The following is a 21,680-nucleotide window of genomic DNA, read 5'->3' as shown; positions in this document are numbered from 1 at the left end:
ATTTAATTGGTGATATATGATGGGAAAAACTGTTTTTATTAAAATTATTTAATTATTTTAAAGATTTATTTTGCTTTTATTTATATGAAGTGAACTATTTTTATGTATTCACATATACAGTTTTAAGAGCATAATGAAATCCCCCCTTATAACCTAGGTAATTATTTCTTCTTTGATATCTTATATTAGTGAAAACTGTAAATTAAATTATTAAAGGTGTATGTTTATACATTATTTATTCCACTTATATCATACTTCTACTTTCACATTTATTCTGAAACCAGAGATTAAAGTTGAATTACAAGAATAACGGAAATTTTTGTTTTTGATTCTTATTTTAATATGGATTAAAAAGAAAAATATACAACATAGAACACTTTTTGCAGACATTTACAATTCTTGAATAATGCTTTGTGTTTTTTGCATTATTATGAAGAGTAACAATGCCATTATGTTTTTTTCTATGAATATTATGCAGAGTGGTAATGCTATCTGTGAAATCAATTTAATTTTTTAATTTTGAAAATGTCCATGACTGACTGATTCTGAGTTTAAATCCTCAGTTTGAATATTTGAATGTGAGTCACATTTTTTTTCAAAAATTTTCCCATGGAACTGATGACAACTACTACTACTAAAAAGATTTTATTCATTTTATTTATTAATATATTTGTATAATTAAGAACTGAATCAAAGTGACAAATTATGATTAATTTTTAATGTAATTACAATTCTACTCATTTAGATCCCAGATGAATTTCAAGGGAAAATCTTTCATCTTACTCTGGAATATTCTGTCAAATCTTTCATTCTGCTCCACAGTCAAATGATGTTTCCAGTCTCCAATTGTGCCTAATGGGAAAAGCACAGAAAGAGGTAACATTGTCAGAATAAAGGCTACCCCAACCCTCCCTTCTCTGAACCACACTAAATATCTGATAGGTCTACCGAGGTTTTGATGTATCACCTTCCCACATAATGAGCTGAGCTAAGAAAGGATCATAGGAATGCAGCAACAGTAATTAGGGGGGGGTCTTGGAAAATACATTAATAGAAGAATTATTCAGGAAACTCCAAAAATATTTGCCACAATAAAAATATTATTGAATTCAATTTTCTGTGAATTTTAGGAGTTTATTTGAGAGCCAAAAAACAGGAGAGAGAGAGAAAGAGAGAGAGAGAGAGTTGGGGAGAGAAAAGGCTTCCATCTACTCTCTCACTCCCAAATGCTCTCTATCACAAGGAGGTCTAATGCTAGAGAAAGAAACACAATCCTGGACTGTCAGTTGGTTGAACTACCATTGCTACCAGGTCTGCATTAACAACAAATGGGAATCGGAAGCTGGTACTTGGAATTGAACTCAGTTTCTCCACTGTAGAACATGGTCATCTTGGCCACTATAGTAAATGCCTATTCCTCTTATGCGAGCATTTTAAGAATTTATTTTACTACGTGAAAGGCATCATACTAAGTAAACTACTTATATCACATAGTATAGTTCAGAATACAACTTTACATGTGAGTGTTTCTCAATTTTAAATGGAAAGATGAGACTCCCAAAGTTTCAACAAATTAAATTAGAGTGCCAAAGGTGCCATAGATTTATTTATTGGGTATAACTTTGACATCATCATTATGAAGTTTAGAAAGGAAACCATAATAATTTGACATGTTCAGCTATCATAATCTTGTGTAAACATTAGCATTACATTCAGAACATAAATCAAGCTATTATGGATGTGAGAATTATATTACACCTGATCTAGTTGAGGAATGATTAGCAGGAGTTGATAATAAATGGCACTAAAGAAGGAATAGAAATGCTTTCTGTATGAATATCAAGAGAAATTTTAGTAAGAAGTTTATACAATTATCTGTAAATAAACATCCATCATCATAATGGCAAAGCATTATTAATTTTTGTTAAATATTATATTTTAGATATTATTTATATTTTAGATATTATATATATTGCCCTCTTAAATACTAAAATTTTGAACTTATGGGTTATTGCTCAGTGGAAAAGTATATTCATTCTAACAATAAATGATGATACGTAACAGAAGCACTGATAATAAAGTTTTAGAATAATTGAATTCAAAGAAAATTAATTAATGACATATCACTCTTACATTTATGAGGAAGAAATCTGACACCTGGAGAAATACTAATCAATGTCTTTTTCCACAGTTTAAAAATAAATATTGAGTTTCCGTGCTAGGGTATTCTATGAAAAATAAAGAAAGACAGGAAAAGAAATTGTCCTAATAAAAAAAAATCTGCCTCCTTCAGGCAGAGATTGTTAAGCTATTTTCAAGAGAAAGAGCACGTGGTCAAGAAGGAAGGATTATACTATTTATTAAGCAAAGGTCAGTGGTCATGGTGTGTACTAAAACACTTTCTGTTTGCCTCAGAAACTGTTCAGATTTGCTTTCAGTTAGGAGATTTGCTACCTGTTCACCCGTAAGTATCAGTATAACTTGGAGATATATTGGAAACACTAATAAGCTCACCCAGGGATCAAATCACAACACTTTTTCATTGGTACACAACTTAACCTCACCTTTGCGCATGAACTGTCCTTCCTGGTGCCTCATCCCAACCCGACTTTTTATAATATTAGTATAGTTTGCTTGTGGAATAGACTTCATGTTCTCAAATGCAGCCTGATTCACAATAGCATCCATATCTTCTTCACTCAGTTCTTTCTCAAGAAATCTGCTGATTTTAAGCACTGAGCTTCTGAGATCCTGAAACAGTAATGGTGGTGAAAAAATTACTGAGCTCATGAAGAATACATGAGTTACAGCCCAACATACACTGTGATCGAATATATTTTTTCAGTGAATGCTAATTTGATTCAAAACATGAAAATTAATCATTGCAATATACCACATGTATGGAAAGAAGAAAAACATGATTATCTCATCTGATGCAGGAAAAGCATTTCATGGAATCTAATTATATATTATGATAAAAGCATTCAAAAATCAGGAATAAATTTAATCTAAATCAACATAAAAACACCTATAATTCACATTGCATTCATAGAAGAAATCTTGGAATATTTTAATGTAACTTGTGAAACAATCAAAACTTTATATCTTCTACTTATTATGATAGTTGAAATAACAGTCCTAGCAATTGGAAATTAGGAAAAAGGCATCAACATTGGAAAGAAAGAAGTAAAATTATCTCCGTTAATAGACATCAAGATTATATACAAAAAAAGCTAGTGATACTCCCTACAAAAAAATAGCAACATTGCAAGATACTAAATCAGTAGAAAATCTGAATAATTTCTAAAGACTAATAAGTATCAAGCATAAAATGGTATTAAGAAAACAATTTAGCCAGCGCCGCAGCTCACTAGGCTAATCCTCCGCCTTGCGGTGCCGGCACACCAGGTTCTAGTCCCAGTCGGGGCGCCGGATTCTGTCCCGGTTGCTCCTCTTCCAGGCCAGCTCTCTGCTGTGGCCCAGGAGTGCAGTGGAGGATGGCCCAAGTTCTTGGGCCGTGCACCCCATGGGAGACCAGGAGAAGCCCCTGGCTCCTGCCATCGGATCAGCGCGGTGCGGCCATTGGAGGGTGAACCAACGGCAAAGGAAGACCTTTCTCTCTGTCTCTCTCTCTCTCACTGTCCACTCTGCCTGTCAAAAAAAAAAAAAAAAAAAAAAAGAAGAAAGAAAGAAAGAAAACAATTTAAACTACAATAATTAAGATTTTTAGTAATAAAATTTAGCACAAAAGTAAATGACTTATCTATTGAACACTACAAATCATTGTTGAAGGAAATTAAATATAACAGAAACAACTGAAGCAATATATAAGTTCATGAATTGAAAAACATAATTTTAGGATCCCAAAACTTCACCGGTGAGCCACAGATTCAAAGCAGCTCTAACTAATGTAAAAATGATATATTCTGTGGAGATAAAAAAAATCCATCTTAAAATTTATGTGGAGTCCCATGGAATCTGAATACACAAACAAGTTTGAGAAGGAATCATAAATTCAAGGTTTGATAAATTGCTGCAGTGTCACCACAAACAAAACAATGACATGGTATTTGTAATATATGCAACTGATAAGGTATTAATATCCAGATTCTATAAATTCAGGAACTCAACTGCAACAAAACAAGGAATCCAGTTAAGAAATAGGCAAAGGACATGAAAAGGCATTTCTCAAAGGACAGAATTCAAATTGTCAACAACACATGAAAAAATGCTCAGAATCACTAGCCATCAGGGAAATGCAAATCTAAACCAATATGAAGTTTTACCTTACCCCAGTTAGAATGACGATCATACAGAAATCAATAAACAATAAATTCAGGTGAGAATGTGAGGAAAAAGGACCCTAATCCCCTCATGGTGGAAATATAAACTAGTACAACCATTTTGGAAGAAAGTATGGAGAGTCCTCAAAAATCTACCATATGATCCAGTAATTCCATTACTGCCAATTTCCCAAAAGACATGAAATCATTATATGAAAGAGCTATTTGTACCCCCACATTTACTCTGGGTTTATTTATAATATATAAGATATGAAATCAACCCAGATGTCCAGCAACTGATGAGTGCATAAAGAAAATGTGGTATAGATACACTATGGAATACTACTCAGCCACAAAAAAAGAATGAAATCCTAGGGTTTTTTTGCAACAAAATGGATGCAACTGGAAACCATTATGCTTAGTGAAATAAGTCAGTCTCAGAAAGAAAAATATCATATGTTTTTTCTGATATGTATCAGTAACATCAGATACAAAAAAGGGTATAGGAATGAAATGGACACTTTGTGGTATGTTTTCTATTTTAGTCATTGTTTATTCTGCAGTGCAACTGTGATCTACCTACATTTTAGATGTTGAATATTATGGTTAGTGGTGAATTAACCCTGTGAATACAGAGTGGATTAAAATTATGTTATTGCAAAACCTGCAGAAAGGAAAAGAGGAGGGAGGTTTAGTGAGAGGAGAAAAGTGCAGTTTTTTGTTGAAACTGTACAAATGGAATGAATGAAATCTGTTCTATCTTCTTTATTTTTAAAGACTTATTTATTTATTTGAAAGGCAGAGTGGGAGGAAGTGAGAGAGAGAGAGGTCTTCCATCCACTGGTTCACTCTCCAAATAGCTGCACTGGCCATAGCTGGGTCGATCAGAAGCCAGGAGCCAGGAGTTTCTTCTGGGTCTCCCACACGGGTGCAGGGGCCCAAGACTTGGGCCATCTTCTACTGTTTTCCCAGGCCATAGCAGAGAGCTGGATGTGAACAGGAGCATCCAGGACTCAAATGGGCACCCATATGGGATTCTGGCACCGCAGGCAGAAGCTTAGCCCACTGCACTACTGCATGGGCCCCCTCTGTTCTCTTTTATTAATGCAACATTATTGGCTTAAAAAGTGACTTATGCAGCAATGGAAGAGAAACACAGACCAATTGAAAGGAACAGAGATCACAGAAATCAACTGTCACATATGTTTATAAATAATATTTCACTAGTACAAAAACATTCAATGGGGAAGACCAAAATATTATTGGGAAAATTGTATGTCTACATGTAAATAATAAAATTATACCCTTAGCCTACATCACATATAAAAACTATTTTTAAAATATGTGAAATAAATATGTACATTAAATCTCTGAACTTCAATAGACATGGGGGAAATATTTTACAACATTGAATTTGACAATAATAGGCCCAGAAGACACCGATGATGACAGAAAACATAGATCAAAGGAGTCACGCTAAAATTTAATGCTTCTCTATGTCACCAATCAATAGAGTGAAAAAGTCACTTACAATGAGAAAAATGTGTGCAAATCATATATCTGAGAAAGGACTGATAATTAGAATACATAAATAATTCAAAACATAAGAACAACACTAGCCAATTAAATAATTGTTAAAGGAATTTACATTTCTTCAAAGAAGATATTAAAATATCTGTAAATCACAAGAAAACATGATCAACAACATAAATATTAGGGAAATTTGAACAAATCACAAAGAGATGCAGCATACCTTTAAGATAGCTATTATTTAATAAAAAGACCAGAAAAGAAGACGTGGTAATCATATGAAAAATTGGAATCCTTTTAAATTATTTGCAGAAATGTAAATGGATACAATTGTAATTTAAAATGGTATGGTGCTTCTTCAGAAACATTAAAAATAGAGTTACCATATGATTCAGTATATCTGCTTCTGGGAATATACACCAAATTGTTCACATCAGTGTCTTAAAAATGAGATTTCAAAGGAACATGGAAATTATATTCAGTGAAAAAATTGTGCATGGATTTCAAAAACAGGTTGACTGAAACAAGATCTATTAATTCAACTTTTCACAAGCTTATGGTTGTGCCTTCATATTTGTACATTTATGTTCATAATATTATTCACAGTCACTAAAATATGGAGGCAACCAAGTGTATATAATGAATATAAAGTGAATTTTGTATATATATGGAATATTATTTTGTATACATATATGGAATATTATTCAGACTTTAAAGGAAAGTAATTCAGATATATGTTGCAACAGTGACACACATCAAAAATTTCATGTTGAATGACTTAAGTCAGTCCAAGTGAAAAAAAAAATGTTAGAAACTTGGATCAGAAGTGGAATAGCCTATACTCAAACCAGCCCACCTATGGGATGCTGGCATTGCAAGCATGAGTTTAACCTGCTATACCACAATGCCCGCCTCCAAGAATGTTTTTTAAAATAACTACTGCTATTATACTCAGGAAGCTGAAAGACAGTATAAAAAAGGGCACCAAACTAGTATTGTAAGTGGCATAGATGATTAAATATAGATTCCCTTACTGAACAGAAAAGAAAATCAAGCTGAGCAAATTTTATAGCAGATGAAACACAAATGAATACAGCCAAGATTGAACTTGGAGCAAGGGGAAGAAAGAAAAATTGATATTGATGCATCATGCGGATATTAAAAAAAAAAGTTGGTTACCTGCATACAGAATTATTGCTTGTAAGACAACTCTTAAACTTCTTTCTTGCAACTCCTTAAATTTCTTCTCTTATGTTAATTCTTTTCTAATTCTTTGAGATAACATGGTCCATAAATATGAGTAATATTCTACAAACTACTGAGCTGTTTATATTTTTTGTATTTTGGTGGAGCACAGTGAACACGTCTTTTAACAACTTCTGTCTCTAAGTCTACTGTGTCTAAGCATACAAGCATTATGAATTTCTTCTGTGAAAACTTCAGCCATATGAGAAGAAATAGCATAGCATAGGAAGAATGAAATATCTCCATTAGATTATCCCCAAGGTACGTTGCCATATTCTGGCTCATTTTAAGAACAAATTTTTTCAACTTTTGTTACATTTTGAAATATCTTACCTTTAGAAGAGACATAGACAAATATGCAAATTGTTGAACTATGAAATGAACTTTCATGATTTCAACATACACTTCAAAAACCTGAACAATATATTTATTCCACAATCACATCACAGAGTTTTGTTCTTATAAATGTTGTCATTACTCTCAAAAGGTAGCCATATTTTCTTTTTATCTTAACAAATACTTTTTAAAATTTAACCACCTAAATATGACAATTTGAATGTCTCTTTTATCATGACTATATGCCAATTATTAACTCCTGGACACTTAAGACAGAGAAGTAGAAAACAACTCTGTACAGTCTCTATCATCCTGAGGCTGTCACCTCCAATCAGGAGAAACCTGAAAATTTTTCTGTCAAAATTGTCTTGCTTTTCAATTTAGGATGGATGGTATAGAGACTAAGCTAGAGATATTGGTGACTGTTCCACAGCAAAGGCAACATAGGTTGAGAAATGTTTGTGTCCTCCACGGAGAATACAAAGACAGATGGCACTGATTAATTAGTTACACAAAGACGTTGAGAGTGAAGCACATAAATACATAGTCTTGTTTCTGATTTTGGACACTTGAATTATACAGCAATTCATAGAAGAGTCAGCTTATGCGGGAGAGGAGATAAATTCTACTTTGAACATGATTTACATGAATTCCAGTAATATGATATAACTGTGATATAAATAAGTATGTAGAACAACATGTATGTACCTGATTTTGTGGTATTGATGTTTTAAGCTCTTATTTTTTTCCTTGATTTATTGACAATCTTAAAGTTTTTTTTTTAAAGATCATAAAGATCTTTGTTGACACGGATGCTTAGCTTCTGTGTCATTAGACAGTCCATATATTCTCTTTCCCTTTGACCTCTCCTGTTCTGTTTCCGTGGAGTGCTCATTCTTACTACCCAAACTTCCGTGGTAATGTCATTTATAATTGGTTTTAGCTTCCCCTTTATTCTCCTCTATATCTTCCATTCTTCTTCCATACTGCCTATCATTTCTTGCTGCTTCTTTCCTTTCTGCCTTAATCCCTTAGAATTCCTCCCTTCATCTCATGCTGCTCTCTGTTTTAACCACTCTCATTATTTCTCTTACATTCTTAAGTGATGATGTCCAAATTAATATCATTGATATTTTCATCCCAATCTGTTTCTGAGTTTTAAATTTGTATTTCCCCTTCTTTCTCAGTCTAATCATTTTAATATCATTAAGTAAATATAAACTTTGTGTTCTTACTCTAAACATTTATGTGAATGGCATAAATATCCAAACAGGTATATGGATTAGGGTTATAGGAAACATTTTAGACACATCTCTCATTTTCTCTCTAGTCTATTTCATTTTTCCATCCTAAATCTGTCTTGAAGTGATACATGCTTTCCTTTCCCAATGATTCCAGTTTATCTAAGACATGATTGATATTCAATGAATTGATAACATTCATCTCTAAGTCACCTGGCCTGCTTATAAGCACTGTTTTTACTTTATAATGCACTAATAGGAAGGGTATTCTGAAAACACTGATTCTATACCACTGCTAACCTTGTTATAACTCTGAAATGACTCCTTATTTTTTTAAGGATTAAAGATGTCACTGCCATTAACACACTCTACTGATATTGTATAGTCTGACACTTACAAACCCTTGGTCTTTACATTCTTCCTTCAGTTGTAAATGGTGTCACACACTTTATTGTTTCTGACATTATGCACATTCTTTTCCAATTCTTATTTTATTAATTATTATTTATTCCTTGCTGCCCCTAGGGTATTTTTAAGAAAATGATGACAATGTCACTTGACTACATCATATCTACTTCAGATATTACATATTCTTATTATACATATATGCTCATTTTTGACACTTTTTTCTTACCCACACATACCACAGAATATAGACCTACTATACAACCCAGCTATCCCACACTGGGGAATTTATCCAAGGGCAATGAAATCAGTAATCAAAAGAGCTGTCTGCATGTCCATGTTTATTGCAGCTCGATTCACAATAACTAAGACATGCAATCAACCTAAATGCCCATCAACCCAAGACTGAATAAAGAAATTATGGGATATGTACACTATGGAATACTACACATCAGTAAAAAATGATGAAATCTGGTCATTTGCAACAAAATGGATCAAGCTGTAAAACTTCTTACTTAGTGAAATAATCCAGTCCCAAAGAGACAAATACAATATGTTCTCCCTGATCTGAGAATTAATAGTGCTCCTAAAATGAAAGCTATAGAAGCAAAATTGACCCTTCTAGAAACAATTACTTGAATAGCCCTTGTCCTGACTATGGAGTGATTTTTTTTATTGTTACCTTTTATTTTGCATTTATTTTTTCTTTTCTCTTATTCATATTATATGTTGAACTCTTTAAATAACATAACTAATCATATGTATATAAAGTCAATTGAAAGAAGATCCCAATAAAAAAATAAGAGGGATATTAAGAGAGGTAGGATGTAGTCTATAACTGTAAAGCTGTATAGTTCTGCATACAGTCCTACAGACTTACTTCTAAGGGTACAGCCTAAAAACATGCCATGGGAATCCAAGCCCATTAAAATCAGTGGTATAAATGCCATCTTAATTGCTTAGGTGATCATATTAAATGTTAAAGACAGCATTTAGATAGGTTTAAGTGTATAAGTGATCACATAAATAACATCAAGTGCCTTGTAATAATAATAGACAAAATTAAAAAGAAGGGAATACCCAATATGGGAAGCAGTCCACACAGCAGACTCCTAGACATTCACTTTAAATAACACTCTGACCTCAGAATGAACCCTTAAATCTTCTTGATCTGGCTGAATTTTGTGTACTGATGTGCAAGAAATTTTTCTATGTGCTATATAATTGCATTATAAGTAACGAGGAAGATGGCTGTGGACATGCACATATATAATTTCATATATATTATTAGTGTGCAAAAATAATATCCTAAAGATGCAATAGAAACGTTTGGAAGAATAAGAATGACTAGGCTGGGGAAAATAGTTAGAAAAGGTGTACTGCCTGTGCAAAATGTCCATAAGATTTTTTTTTTTTTTAACTTTTTGACAGGCAGAGTGGACAGTGAGAGAGAGAGAGACAGAGAGAAAGGTCTTCCTTTTGCCGTTGGTTCACCCTCCAATGGCCGTCGAGGCTGGCGCGCTGTGGCCGGCACACTGCGCTGTTCCAAAGGCAAGAGCCAGTTGCTTCTCCTGGTCTCCCATGCGGATGCAGGGCCCAAGGACTTGGGCCATCCTCCACTGCACTCCCTGGCCACAACAGAGAGCTGGCCTGGAAGAGGGGCAACCGGGACAGAATCCGGCGCCCTGACCGGGACTAGAACCTGGTGCGCTGGCGCCGCTAGGCGGAGGATTAGCCTGTTGGACCACGGCGCCGGCCCACATAAGATATTTTTATGACTTACTTTAGCCTTTTTGTTCTTCAGACCCTCAGGTGCTAAATAATATAGAATGTGGGAAGTAAAGAGGCGTGGGGATGGTCTGTTTTCAATGTCTATTGGACGATTTCTGTATTCAAAGAAAGGGACTCTGTAAGCTGTTTCCATTACGATGCCCCTCAAAATAAAGCAAGCTTAGTATCTGCTGAGCCCAGATGGTACCTGTCAAAATAGATAATCATGTTTTTAACTCTGTCATAGTTTTTAATAATGTAAAATAAATTGATTTTGAGCTTTCTTTTAAACATTCCAAATACACTTTTGAAATCACATATTTTTCTGTTTTTGTTTTTTTTCTGTATTTTACATTAAAATTAGTAAAGATAAAATCAAAGACTCTTCATTTCAAGACTTGGTTTGTTCTGGCTTTATGACTGAGGTGATTCATATTATTGCAGAAGCTCCCTCTCTGTGTTTCATGCACATTATATAGGGTTGCTTATTACTATCTTTTGTGCATACTTTTATTTCTCCATCCATAAACTCCTTCCTTGATATTTTATTTTTTAATAGAATTGACAAATTAAGACCTTATGGCATAGATGTGTCCTCAAAATGAAATTGGAGCGTGTTCAGTTTTAAGGTCTCCAAATTATGAAATATTTTTCTGCCTAACTGCAAGGCTTTGCAGTTGAGCAAAAGGAGGAAAAAGGAGCAACTTCAGTGTTTTGTTGTGTCTTGATTTCTTTTTATTTCTTTTTTAAAAAGATTTATTTTCTTTATTTGAAAGGCAGATTTACAGAGAAAGAGCGAGAGAGACACAGAGAGAGTGATCTTTCATCCACTGGTTCACTCCTGAAATTGCCACAATGGCCAGGCCTAGGCCAGGCCAAAGCCAGGAGCATATTCCTGGTCTCCTACATTGGTGCAGGGACTCAAGTACTTGGACCATCGTCTGCTGTTTTTGCAGGAAAATTAGCAGGGAGCTGGATCAGAAGTGGAGCATCTAGAATCTAACCACCAGCACTCATATGTCTCCAGACATCCAAACGGGAGACCAAGACTATTTTTTTCTGCTTTTGGATCGGGTCTATGCCCAACTGGTTGATATTTGCGTTGTTAGAGTGAACCCGTGGATGAGTTTTTTCTTTTCTTCCTCTCTCACTTCCTCCATTCTGAACTCATTTTCTTCCTCCTTTCTTTCCATTTCCTTCCTTCCTCCTTCCCCCTTTTTTTCCTTCCCATATTTCTCCTTCCTTCTTTCCTTCCTTCCTTCCTTCCTTCCTTTTTCTTGCTTTCTTGCTTTCTTGCTTTCATCTCACTGAATCTCAAATATGTTAAAAAAATTACTTTTTTGACAAAAGCAGTATTTTAAGGACTACTGTGTCCAAAAGGACTTTATTTCTCCACTTTATCATACTAAATGTCTTCAGATAGAGAAATGTGTATGGAGTTAATAGATGACAGATAGCTAATAGATGACAAATGATTGATAGATTGATAGATAGCTAGATAGACAGACAGACAGAATCTTTCCAGGAAACCCAAAGGTCAAGGCCTTTGGGAAAACTAAAGCAGAATCTAGTTGTCATGAAATACTTATGAAGAAAACAAAACTTGTTGGAAAATTAACCATTTTGGAAGGTTAAGTCTCTAAATAGAAAGGCATTGACAATTTTGAGATGAAAGATTTTATGTTGTCTATGACCTGTTAACAATATGTTTCTCGGAGAAAAACTTGTTTTCAAATTTAATAAATGCCTATAGTGGTTTATTTTCACAAAATTTGTTATGGACCTGTCACATTTCAAAATCATAAAGGAACCAAAAATGATACCATCAGCAAGAAATTCTCTATGGATAATAACCTAGAGCCACATGATTCCATAGCAGTGATGAAACTCCATGTTGTCTCCTATCACAAGAGGGCTATCCTCCTTTTTCTTCCTGCCCATTACATGTTTGTTCAAACTAATCATAAAGTCTCACACATACAAACTCTGCAGAGGTACCAGCTGTCCCTACTTCAATGTTTCCATTACGATGATACAATCTCCTGGTATTTCTTACAACCTATCTAAAATATATTTCTATTATTATTTTTTAAGTTATAAATAACATGTTGTCTCATAAAGAAATTTTAAGAATTTGTAAAATATTCTCCAAACAGAGAAAAATAAAAGAGAGTGAAAACCTAGTTGCCTGGTTTCATTGGTTTATGCTATGTGTGTATTGAAGTGTACCCCTGGGCTCCATGAAAATGTACAAGTATCATATGTTAATCAAAACATTAAATAAATATTAAAAATTATTTATATTTTGAAACATGAATGGGTATTACTTCTTCCAAATAAATATTAAAAACAAGACACAAAAGTGTAACAAATTTTTTCTTGAGAAAAAAAGTTATTTAACATTATTTAGACAACAGAAATATCTCATCTGAATCTTAAACTGAATCTACTCTCAAACATAACTTCTATTAGCAAATTGCAGCATATTCTTCTACTTTACTGTAGATATTGTATGGAAACTGTTTGTCATCTTTGAAGGCAAAGTAGGCTAATGTATTTTATTTGTGTGTGTCTGTGTGTTCATAATTCACCTAGATTTGGCCAAACATATAACAAAGTTACTTGTTTTTCTCATTACTTCAGATCACCTACATACTCATCAAAGAATTACAGTTCAAATAGTGAAACAATCATTGATTTTTAACTGAAATATACTGACAGTTGAAAAATGTGCTTTAAGACACATGTATCTCTGTAGTATCAGAACACAACATTCTATCCTCCTTCTCTGTTTATTGATCTCAATAATTGGTTGAAGTTGATATATTTACATACAGGGTCCACCCATGTTTGCTATAGAATCAACCAGTTCCAATTATACATGGTAAAGCACTGAAGAAATAGATTCATGGATGACAACCCCAAATTCTGAACAACTCCACCCCAGCAGTCACACCAAGTTCATAGGCTGCTTCAGGTAAAGAATCATCTCATAAAGAACACATAATTGCCTGGAAAAAATCCACCAGCAACAGAAAGGATATGACAGCAACAAAATGTGTTTCTTACATTCATAATAGCTGTTGTTCCCCTACTGAGAACACTTACTCTTGAGTCTATCCCTCATCTATTTATATGGCCCTTAAGAGTAAAATTTCCAGGTGTAATGACACTACTTGATTATTTGTTTTCCTTTATCACATCATTGATGCTGGGTCTTTATATATTTACTTAATAGATATAATTTCATCAACACTATATAAAATTATATGCATAACATATACAATTTTATTAAATTATTTATAATTTATTTCAGACAACATGAACAGGTTGATTATTATGTAGTACCTCTCTTGGCCCAAATTTTGATTTCTTCATATTTCCCAGGAAAAGACAATATTTGCATCGCAAATGGCTTTAGACCATTGAGACTTCATGCAATTTTGTTTCTGATCGTAAGTAGTGGTTTAAATGTGAGTTTTGCTGCTGTTGATATTGGAAAAATGCATATTAGTACACATGTTCTACCAAATCTAAGTGTAGACTGGTATCAGATGAGCCACACCTTCAACATACCTGATTTAGGATATGTGATTATGAAAACATCATCATCTCTAATTTCAAAGTTGTCTACATTTTCTAGTAGGTCCATATCCAGAGTAGATTCAAAATTAAAGCCTTTAAAATGGACTACATTTGTACCTGGATTGTCCATATTTTGTTTTACCTAGAAGTAAAATAGATAAGTGTCTCTAAAAATTCTGAACATTTAATAACAGTGACTAATGCTACGTGAGTGTTCAGTATATGCCAAGTACCATTAAAATGTCTTATTGCACCAACTCATTTGCCAAATAATATTAATATTAAATATATTACATCATTTAAGCTTCACAGTTATCCAATGTTGCTTTACTGTTTTTATCACTATTTTAGGGATGAGCAAACTAAGATTCTGTGATTTAAACAGTTTTCTTTAAAATATTACACGGGTTTGTGTTAAAGCAGACCAGACGATGCAAGTCAAGGGAGTGCCCGTGTCCCATCTCTAATCTTCGGTGGCCTGAACTACAAGTCTATAGTCACAGGCATGTTCTGTAGTAGTTTTTCTAAGGTAGACAATGCCCATGAGGAAAATTATATTCTCACTTTAAAACTTTCTTTCCCTTTGGTCTGAAAGGTAGGTTTTTTTTTTTTACTTACTGTATACTTCGCTGATGGCGATGTGAATCTAGCTATGAGATTATTAGTTAAGTTCTTATTTTGGCTATGCTATTACAGAAAAATGTTAGCCATCTCTTATAAGGTCTAAAGATTAAATTGTGCATCCTACAGATTCCTTCATAATAGAATTAGTTCCCTACCTTGAAGAGAATAGAGAAGTGAAAGAACAAGTTGGGCTTAGAATAGAGAAATGAGGGAGCAAGTCCTAGATCACTTGCTGACAATAGCAATATTACATGAATACTTAGCAAACCGTTTCAACCCTTAGATAAGAACTTAATAAAACATTTACCGGAAGGTCCAATGCCTTCTATACATTTTAAGAATCATGTATTTGAAAACACGTCTTAAATATCTAACATGGTGTAGTTTGTTTAACCAGTAAACTTAAGCACAACCATATAAAATGTTTTTAGTTTCTTTCTACCAACAAGTTTAAAATATATGATACACAGATTCAGGTCATACAAATTAAAATGTATCTTTGATTGATTTTAGCAGCTTAAATTTATGGACAATCTTATCTAAAAGCCATTTAAAATAAAACTCTTAATAAAATTTCCCCATGTGGACATACAATATGTACGCACATATAACATAGCATAATAGACCAATATGGGTGGCAGGCCTATTAATGGCTGATCTGCACAGTGATCTGCCCTCAAGGAGACCCAACAGGCCAGTCCACTGCAGTGGCTTTCAATGTGGTAAGCCTGGGCTTCAGCAGAAGTCAGCGTGTGAAGAGCCCTGGCAGCTCTGCCAAGAGTTGGATCACTGGAAATGGACCTGCCCTGGAATCGAAGGATGCCCAGGTCAGAGCCACAGATCTTATTGGCTCTAAGCTGAAAAGCCCTTCACTCAGCCCAACTTCCAAAGTGACCACTGCAGTTGAGGGGACAGCCAAGTAGGGTCAGCAACATTGCAGGCAGAACTGTAAATTTCTTGTTAGAGATGCCCCCTGCCTTTACCTGGCCAGCTCTCCTCCCAGGCCAGCCAAGTAATGAAAGTCAACAGAGTGCCTTCCCCTAGGAGGTTCACACCTCCCTTAGGATATACCCCATGTGAAGAGATAGATAGGTCTGGGCCTCTTAACTTACAAGGCCTAAAGCCCAACAGATTATTATCAAGCCCCTTCTATCAGGTTCTATTTGCCTCTCAATCAGAAAAATTACTTGTAGCTTAGACAGCACCTTTCTTAGCTCCTCTAATAATGACTCTGTCCTTTGTTCTAGACCCTGTCTAGTCCACTTGGGCCTCATTCCTTTGTAATCATAACCTCTACTCTACCACCAATGGCTCTACTCCCAACCTGTGTGTACTGATGGTCCTCTTCCCCACTTAATGCTGTATAATTGTTCAGACCTGGTTAAGGCCACTCTTAGGATCATTGGTTACTATCCTCACTCTGTCTTTTATGACCTTGTCTAAATATGATCAGAGTCGGCGAACTTGGAAGGCTTCCATAGCCTTGGCAACTCATGACGACAGCCTAGGGTGGTTACTGGCGCCATAAACTAGAGTGTCAATTTGTTGGGTCAACAACAGGAGCCACTGTGCGCTTGCTCCTGATGTGGGATCTCTGTCCTTAATGTACTGTACATTCTGATTTAATGCTATAACTAGTACTCAAACAGTATGTTTCACTTTGTGTTTCTATGTGGGTGCAAACTGTTGAAGTATTTATACTAAATTGATCTTCTGTATATAAATAGAATTGAAAATGAATCTTGATGTGAATGGAAAGGGAGAGGGAGCGGGAGAGGGGAGGGTTGCGGGTGGGAGGGAAATTATGGGAAGGGGAAGCCATTGTAATCCATAAGCTGTATACTGGAAATTTATATTCATTAAATAAAAGTTAAAAAAAAATATTACACGGGATGATTATCATGATTCCAATGTGACAGATGAAGACGTTGAGGCACAGAGAAGTCAAGTCAAGTACATTACTCATGATTACCCTGCTAGTTTGAGTAGAGCTGGGAAGATTTCATATCAAACAATTTTGTCAAAGAGTGCAAGATTCTATTCTAGAGATTCTTAGAATTTTATGTATTTATTTCTTACTTTTCTTATTGTTATAGAAATAAGAAAGTTTTTAATGAATATATTTTTATTTCTGCTTTATTTCTCCTAAAATTGAATAACTTATCTATGAAAGAAGCTTCTGAGGGTTTGGAATTTGATATTTTGTTTTATTTTATTCCATTTATTTTTCAACTGTTTGAATGTATCATCTGGTATTTAATCAACCCACTATTCTTAGACAATACCATTTCATTTATCATTACAAACAGAATCAAGAAAAGCACTGATGGCCATGTATCTTTAAATATTCCAATTCCAATATTTTTTTCCTGAAAGCAGAAGCTTTGAGTTAAAGCCAATGCAAACACTGATGACATTTCAGTATTGCCTTACAGAAAGATTGTGTCTATTCAAACTCACTGGGAGCTAACATTTCATCAACTAAATACCTGGAGGCTTAGCATTGTCACCAAGTTAAGATGCCAACATCTTATATTGAAGTGCCTGGGTTTGAGTCCCATTTCTGCTCCCAATTCCAGGTTGCTGCTAATGAGCACCCTGAGAAGGAGCAGGGGATAGCTGAGTCCCTGCTACCCAAATAGGATACCTGGATTGAATTTCCGACTCTAAACTCCCTGTATATGACCATTTGAAAATTGAACACATTATGAGATCCGTCTCTCTCTCTCTCTCTCTTGCTCTTGCTCTCTCCCTCTCTTTCTCCTTCTCCTCCTCCTCCTTATTCTTCTGCTCCCTCTCCCCTCCCCTCCCTTCCCCCTTCCGTTAGCCCCTTATCCTTCCCTTCCCTCTCCTTCTTCCTCTTCTTCTCCCTCTCCCCCTTCCTCTACCTCTTCCTCTTCCCCTTCCCCTCCCTCTCCCTCTCCTTCTTCCTCCTTCTCCTCCTCTTCCTCTCCTTCTCCTTCTTCTCCCCTCCCCTCCTGTCTTCCTAACTCTCCCTTCCCCCACTCTCTGACTCTCTGCCTCTAAAGTAATAAATAAAAATATTTTAAGTATCATTCTACATTACCTACTAATTCTATATGTGCTTGAAAATAAGCTTAGGATTTAAGAAACATTTTTATAAGAAATATGTGTCTTTGTTAAGTTACCTTAAAAAAACACAAGTAGATATGGAGTTTACCATATAAATATTTCTGAAGGGAAAGCATCTATTCACAATTATGCCAGTTGTCAATTGTTTTTTTTTAATGTATAGCAATACTAAACAAAATTCTAAGTTATATTAAGAGAGATTGAGTCTGTATTTTAGAAATTAAAATATTGTCATCTGACAAAATAAACAATAGGTATAAGAATCAACTTACATACAGGTAAGTATCTGAAGATGTTTAAAAGTAAGAAAATGTACTATTTAAACAAATGAAGTTGACTCCTTTTATTATCTACAACCCTAACACTCTGGATGCTATCAGTGGAGGAAAGACTGTCAGACTGCACAGGCTTTCTGAATGAGTATAATTCTTTCTGTCATTTATTAAGGTTAGTCATTCAACTGATCTGTCACACACAGTCTCAGGAGAGAAAGTTATAGGAACTGTTGTATCTCAGATATAGTGGAATAGGAATGGAGTACGCAGGGAAATCATGTAGGTTCTCAACATTCTCAAGGTATATATTGTTTGAACTGATTACTTAAATATAAGGAATATCTGATATTCCCTCTTTCAATGTGGTCATCAAGAAAAGAGGAAAAATAGAAAATCAAGGAGAAAAATAGTAAATATGCATGTTATGCAGAAGGAAGATGAGATTTGCAAGGTGCTTTAAGTCTATACTTTCCTACTCACCGTTGTAGATCAACTGAACAAGTAAAATCACCTCTGGTAGGATTTTAGGGATGATAGGGACTGATGCATTGCTCAGAAATAAATATTCCCTGAAGAGTTTGTTTTGGCCAATGATTGAAGTTGTAGAAAATGAGCAAGCAGCTCAGCTTGGAAAAGTTAACGAAGATTTTGTTGACGTTAGGCAAATGACATCGTATTGAAACAATAAAAGACCCAAACCTTAAGAGATACTAAAGAGAACCATGCTTAAACACAAATCATCACCACTAAGTTTTGGCAGATATGAAACAAACACTATGTCTTGCATTTTAGAAGAACAACTTCTTTGCACATGTTTTATGGTAAAATTATTGCTGTAGACATAAGACAGGAGGTTGGTATCCAACTCAGGACTTTCTTTATACTATTCCACTTGCTTTAGTACTCTTACTCTCATCTGATTCATTTCAAGTATTGAAAAATTGCACCGATAAAAGATTCTAGATCCTTATATACCCATATATTATATAAATTCATTTTCCAGTGTTGTTCTTTTTAAGTGATGCTCTTTCAGTTCTGTAATTTTTTAAAGGCTGCTATTATCAATGACTAAGATTGACTTTTTATATTCTAAAATAATTTATACTTGCCTCAGTTCTATCTAAATATCACTCTTAGACTTATATCCTGTCCTTTACTCTTCTGTTGTTCAAATGTTTTGCTCTTGATAGTGATTTTCAGATTTCTATTAAATAGAAAATTTTTCTATGGGAGATTTTTAAACTTCAGAAGAGATGGACAAAAGCCAAGGAAAGACTAGATTAGTGCCTCACATAAAGTGATAAATACAGGACATTTGTTAGACACATGGCTTAAAAGTGAATTATGTTAGAGGTAGATTATCAGTTCCCTTAAGAAGCTCCCATACCCTATGCAACTATGTAGAGATGTAGTTAAGGTTACCAACCATTTGTTAGTGTTGGGATAATGCTGAACATTATCCCAAGTCTAGTGTAATCTTTTGTGCATGTTGGCCCTGGAAAGGAGGCAGAAACTACTGGCAGAACGAAGTGAAACACAAAAAGGGTTCAACAGGCCATCACCAGCTCAATGATGAAAGGATGCCGCACAAAAGGAAAATGAAGACCTCAGTCATAGCAGCAACAAAGAACTAAAATCTTCTAACAACCTGAGTGTACTTACAAGTACATCTTTCCCACAGCTCTCATAAAGGATCACATTACTGCCAAAATCAGGATTTTGACCATGTGAGATCCTCAACAACTAATGAGCAATGGCCACAGATCTTCTGAACTTTGAGATAAGAAGCAGGTGTGATTTTGACTGCTAATTGTATAGTAATTTGTTGTGCAGTGATAAAAAAAAAAAAAAAGCTAAGACTCATTAGGATACTAAGCCCCCCAAAAAACAGTTGGTTAGATGTTGCCAGTATCATCATTAACACAGAAGTTTCAAGAGAAATTAAATAATTAACCTAGTTTTACACAAGTATCACATAGAGCTGGTTTAACACTGAAACTTGCTAATTTCAGAAGCTGTAATCTGAATTGTGCTCCTCTAAAAGTACTACTATCATGTACTTCTAGAAGAACTATCACAACAGATTTATCTATTTTCAATTTTAGTTTTCAAATCCTCATCTCTAGATTTCCTTTCCTTTATACATAGAACAAAATTTGTATTAACTTTCAGTACATAATTCCAGACTATCAGAGCCCATATGGGTTGCTGGTACCACAGGCAAAGTATTAACCTACTGTGTCACAACACCAGTCCCATTTTTACATTTACTTTAAATTTAGTTTTTTAAAGCTTTTTGGGATTGGAATTGTTTTTGTGTATTTATAAATATATAAAGAATGTTACCATATTTTAATTTTATTTCTCTTATATAAGAAGAACATAACACTCTTCCATAGATTATTGTTTCTCAATATTTTGTATTTTGGTTTTTCTTAGCTTCCACATATGAGCGAGATGTGTGTTGTTGATTTTTCTATGTGTGGCTATTTCATTTAATATAATGTTCTCTATTCTATCTGTTTAGATGAAAATGACAGGATTTCATTTTTATGTCTGAATAATATTACATTATATCAATTTCTATACCTGTGTAAATTTATCCAGTGATGGACATACTGATTGATTTCATAGTTTGGCTATTTTGAATAGAGCTCGAATACAGCTATCTCTTAGCTAGGTGGATTTTGTGAATTTTGGATATATACCCTATAGTGGCATTGCTGGATGGTAAAGCAACTCTAATTCTATTTTAAGGGCATTTAAGGGCTGAGGTGATATCTCACTGCAGATTTCATGTGACTTTCCTGAAATGTATGATACTCAGCATTTTTTCTTATATTTGTTGGTCTTACATAATTATTCCTTTGAGAACTGTCTACTCAGGTCCTTTGTCAATTTTTTTTTTTTTACCTAGAATCCTCTTATTTAAGGTATACTATATTTCTTAATTCATATTTATGAAATGTATGAACTTTTTCTATTTCTTAAATGGCTTGCTTTTCTGTTGTTGAGTGACTTTCTTATATATTCAGGAATATTATCCTTTGAAATATAAGTAGTTTGTGGCCAGTGCCGCGGCTCAATAGGCTAATCCTCTGGCTGCGGCGCCAGCACACTGGGTTCTATTCCCGGTCGGGGCACCGGATTCTGTCCCGGTTGCCCCTCTTCCAGGCCAGCTCTCTGCTATGGCCCGGGAGTGCAGTGGAGGATGGCCCAAGTCCTTGGGCCCTTCACCCGCATGGGAGACCAGGATAAGCACCTGGCTCCTGCCTTCGGATCAGCCTGGTGTG

The 21,680-nt window shown here is 34.7% G+C and overlaps 1 protein-coding gene across 1 annotated transcript in view; it reads right to left on the bottom strand.

Moving 5' to 3' along the window:
- Positions 1-21,680, bottom strand: part of LOC133756637 (amine sulfotransferase-like) — a 76,009-nt gene that overhangs the window by 36,193 nt on the left and 18,136 nt on the right. The window contains exon 4 of the mRNA XM_062187252.1: positions 14,387-14,537. Within this exon, the coding sequence (XP_062043236.1) occupies positions 14,387-14,537 (151 nt within the window). The remainder of the gene's footprint in view (positions 1-14,386; positions 14,538-21,680) is intronic.

The sequence above is a fragment of the Lepus europaeus genome, chromosome 3, assembly GCF_033115175.1.
Source record: "Lepus europaeus isolate LE1 chromosome 3, mLepTim1.pri, whole genome shotgun sequence".
NCBI lineage: Eukaryota > Metazoa > Chordata > Mammalia > Lagomorpha > Leporidae > Lepus > Lepus europaeus.
Note: the sequence above shows the minus strand (reverse complement) of the source record. Positions and strands in the feature narration are given on the sequence as shown.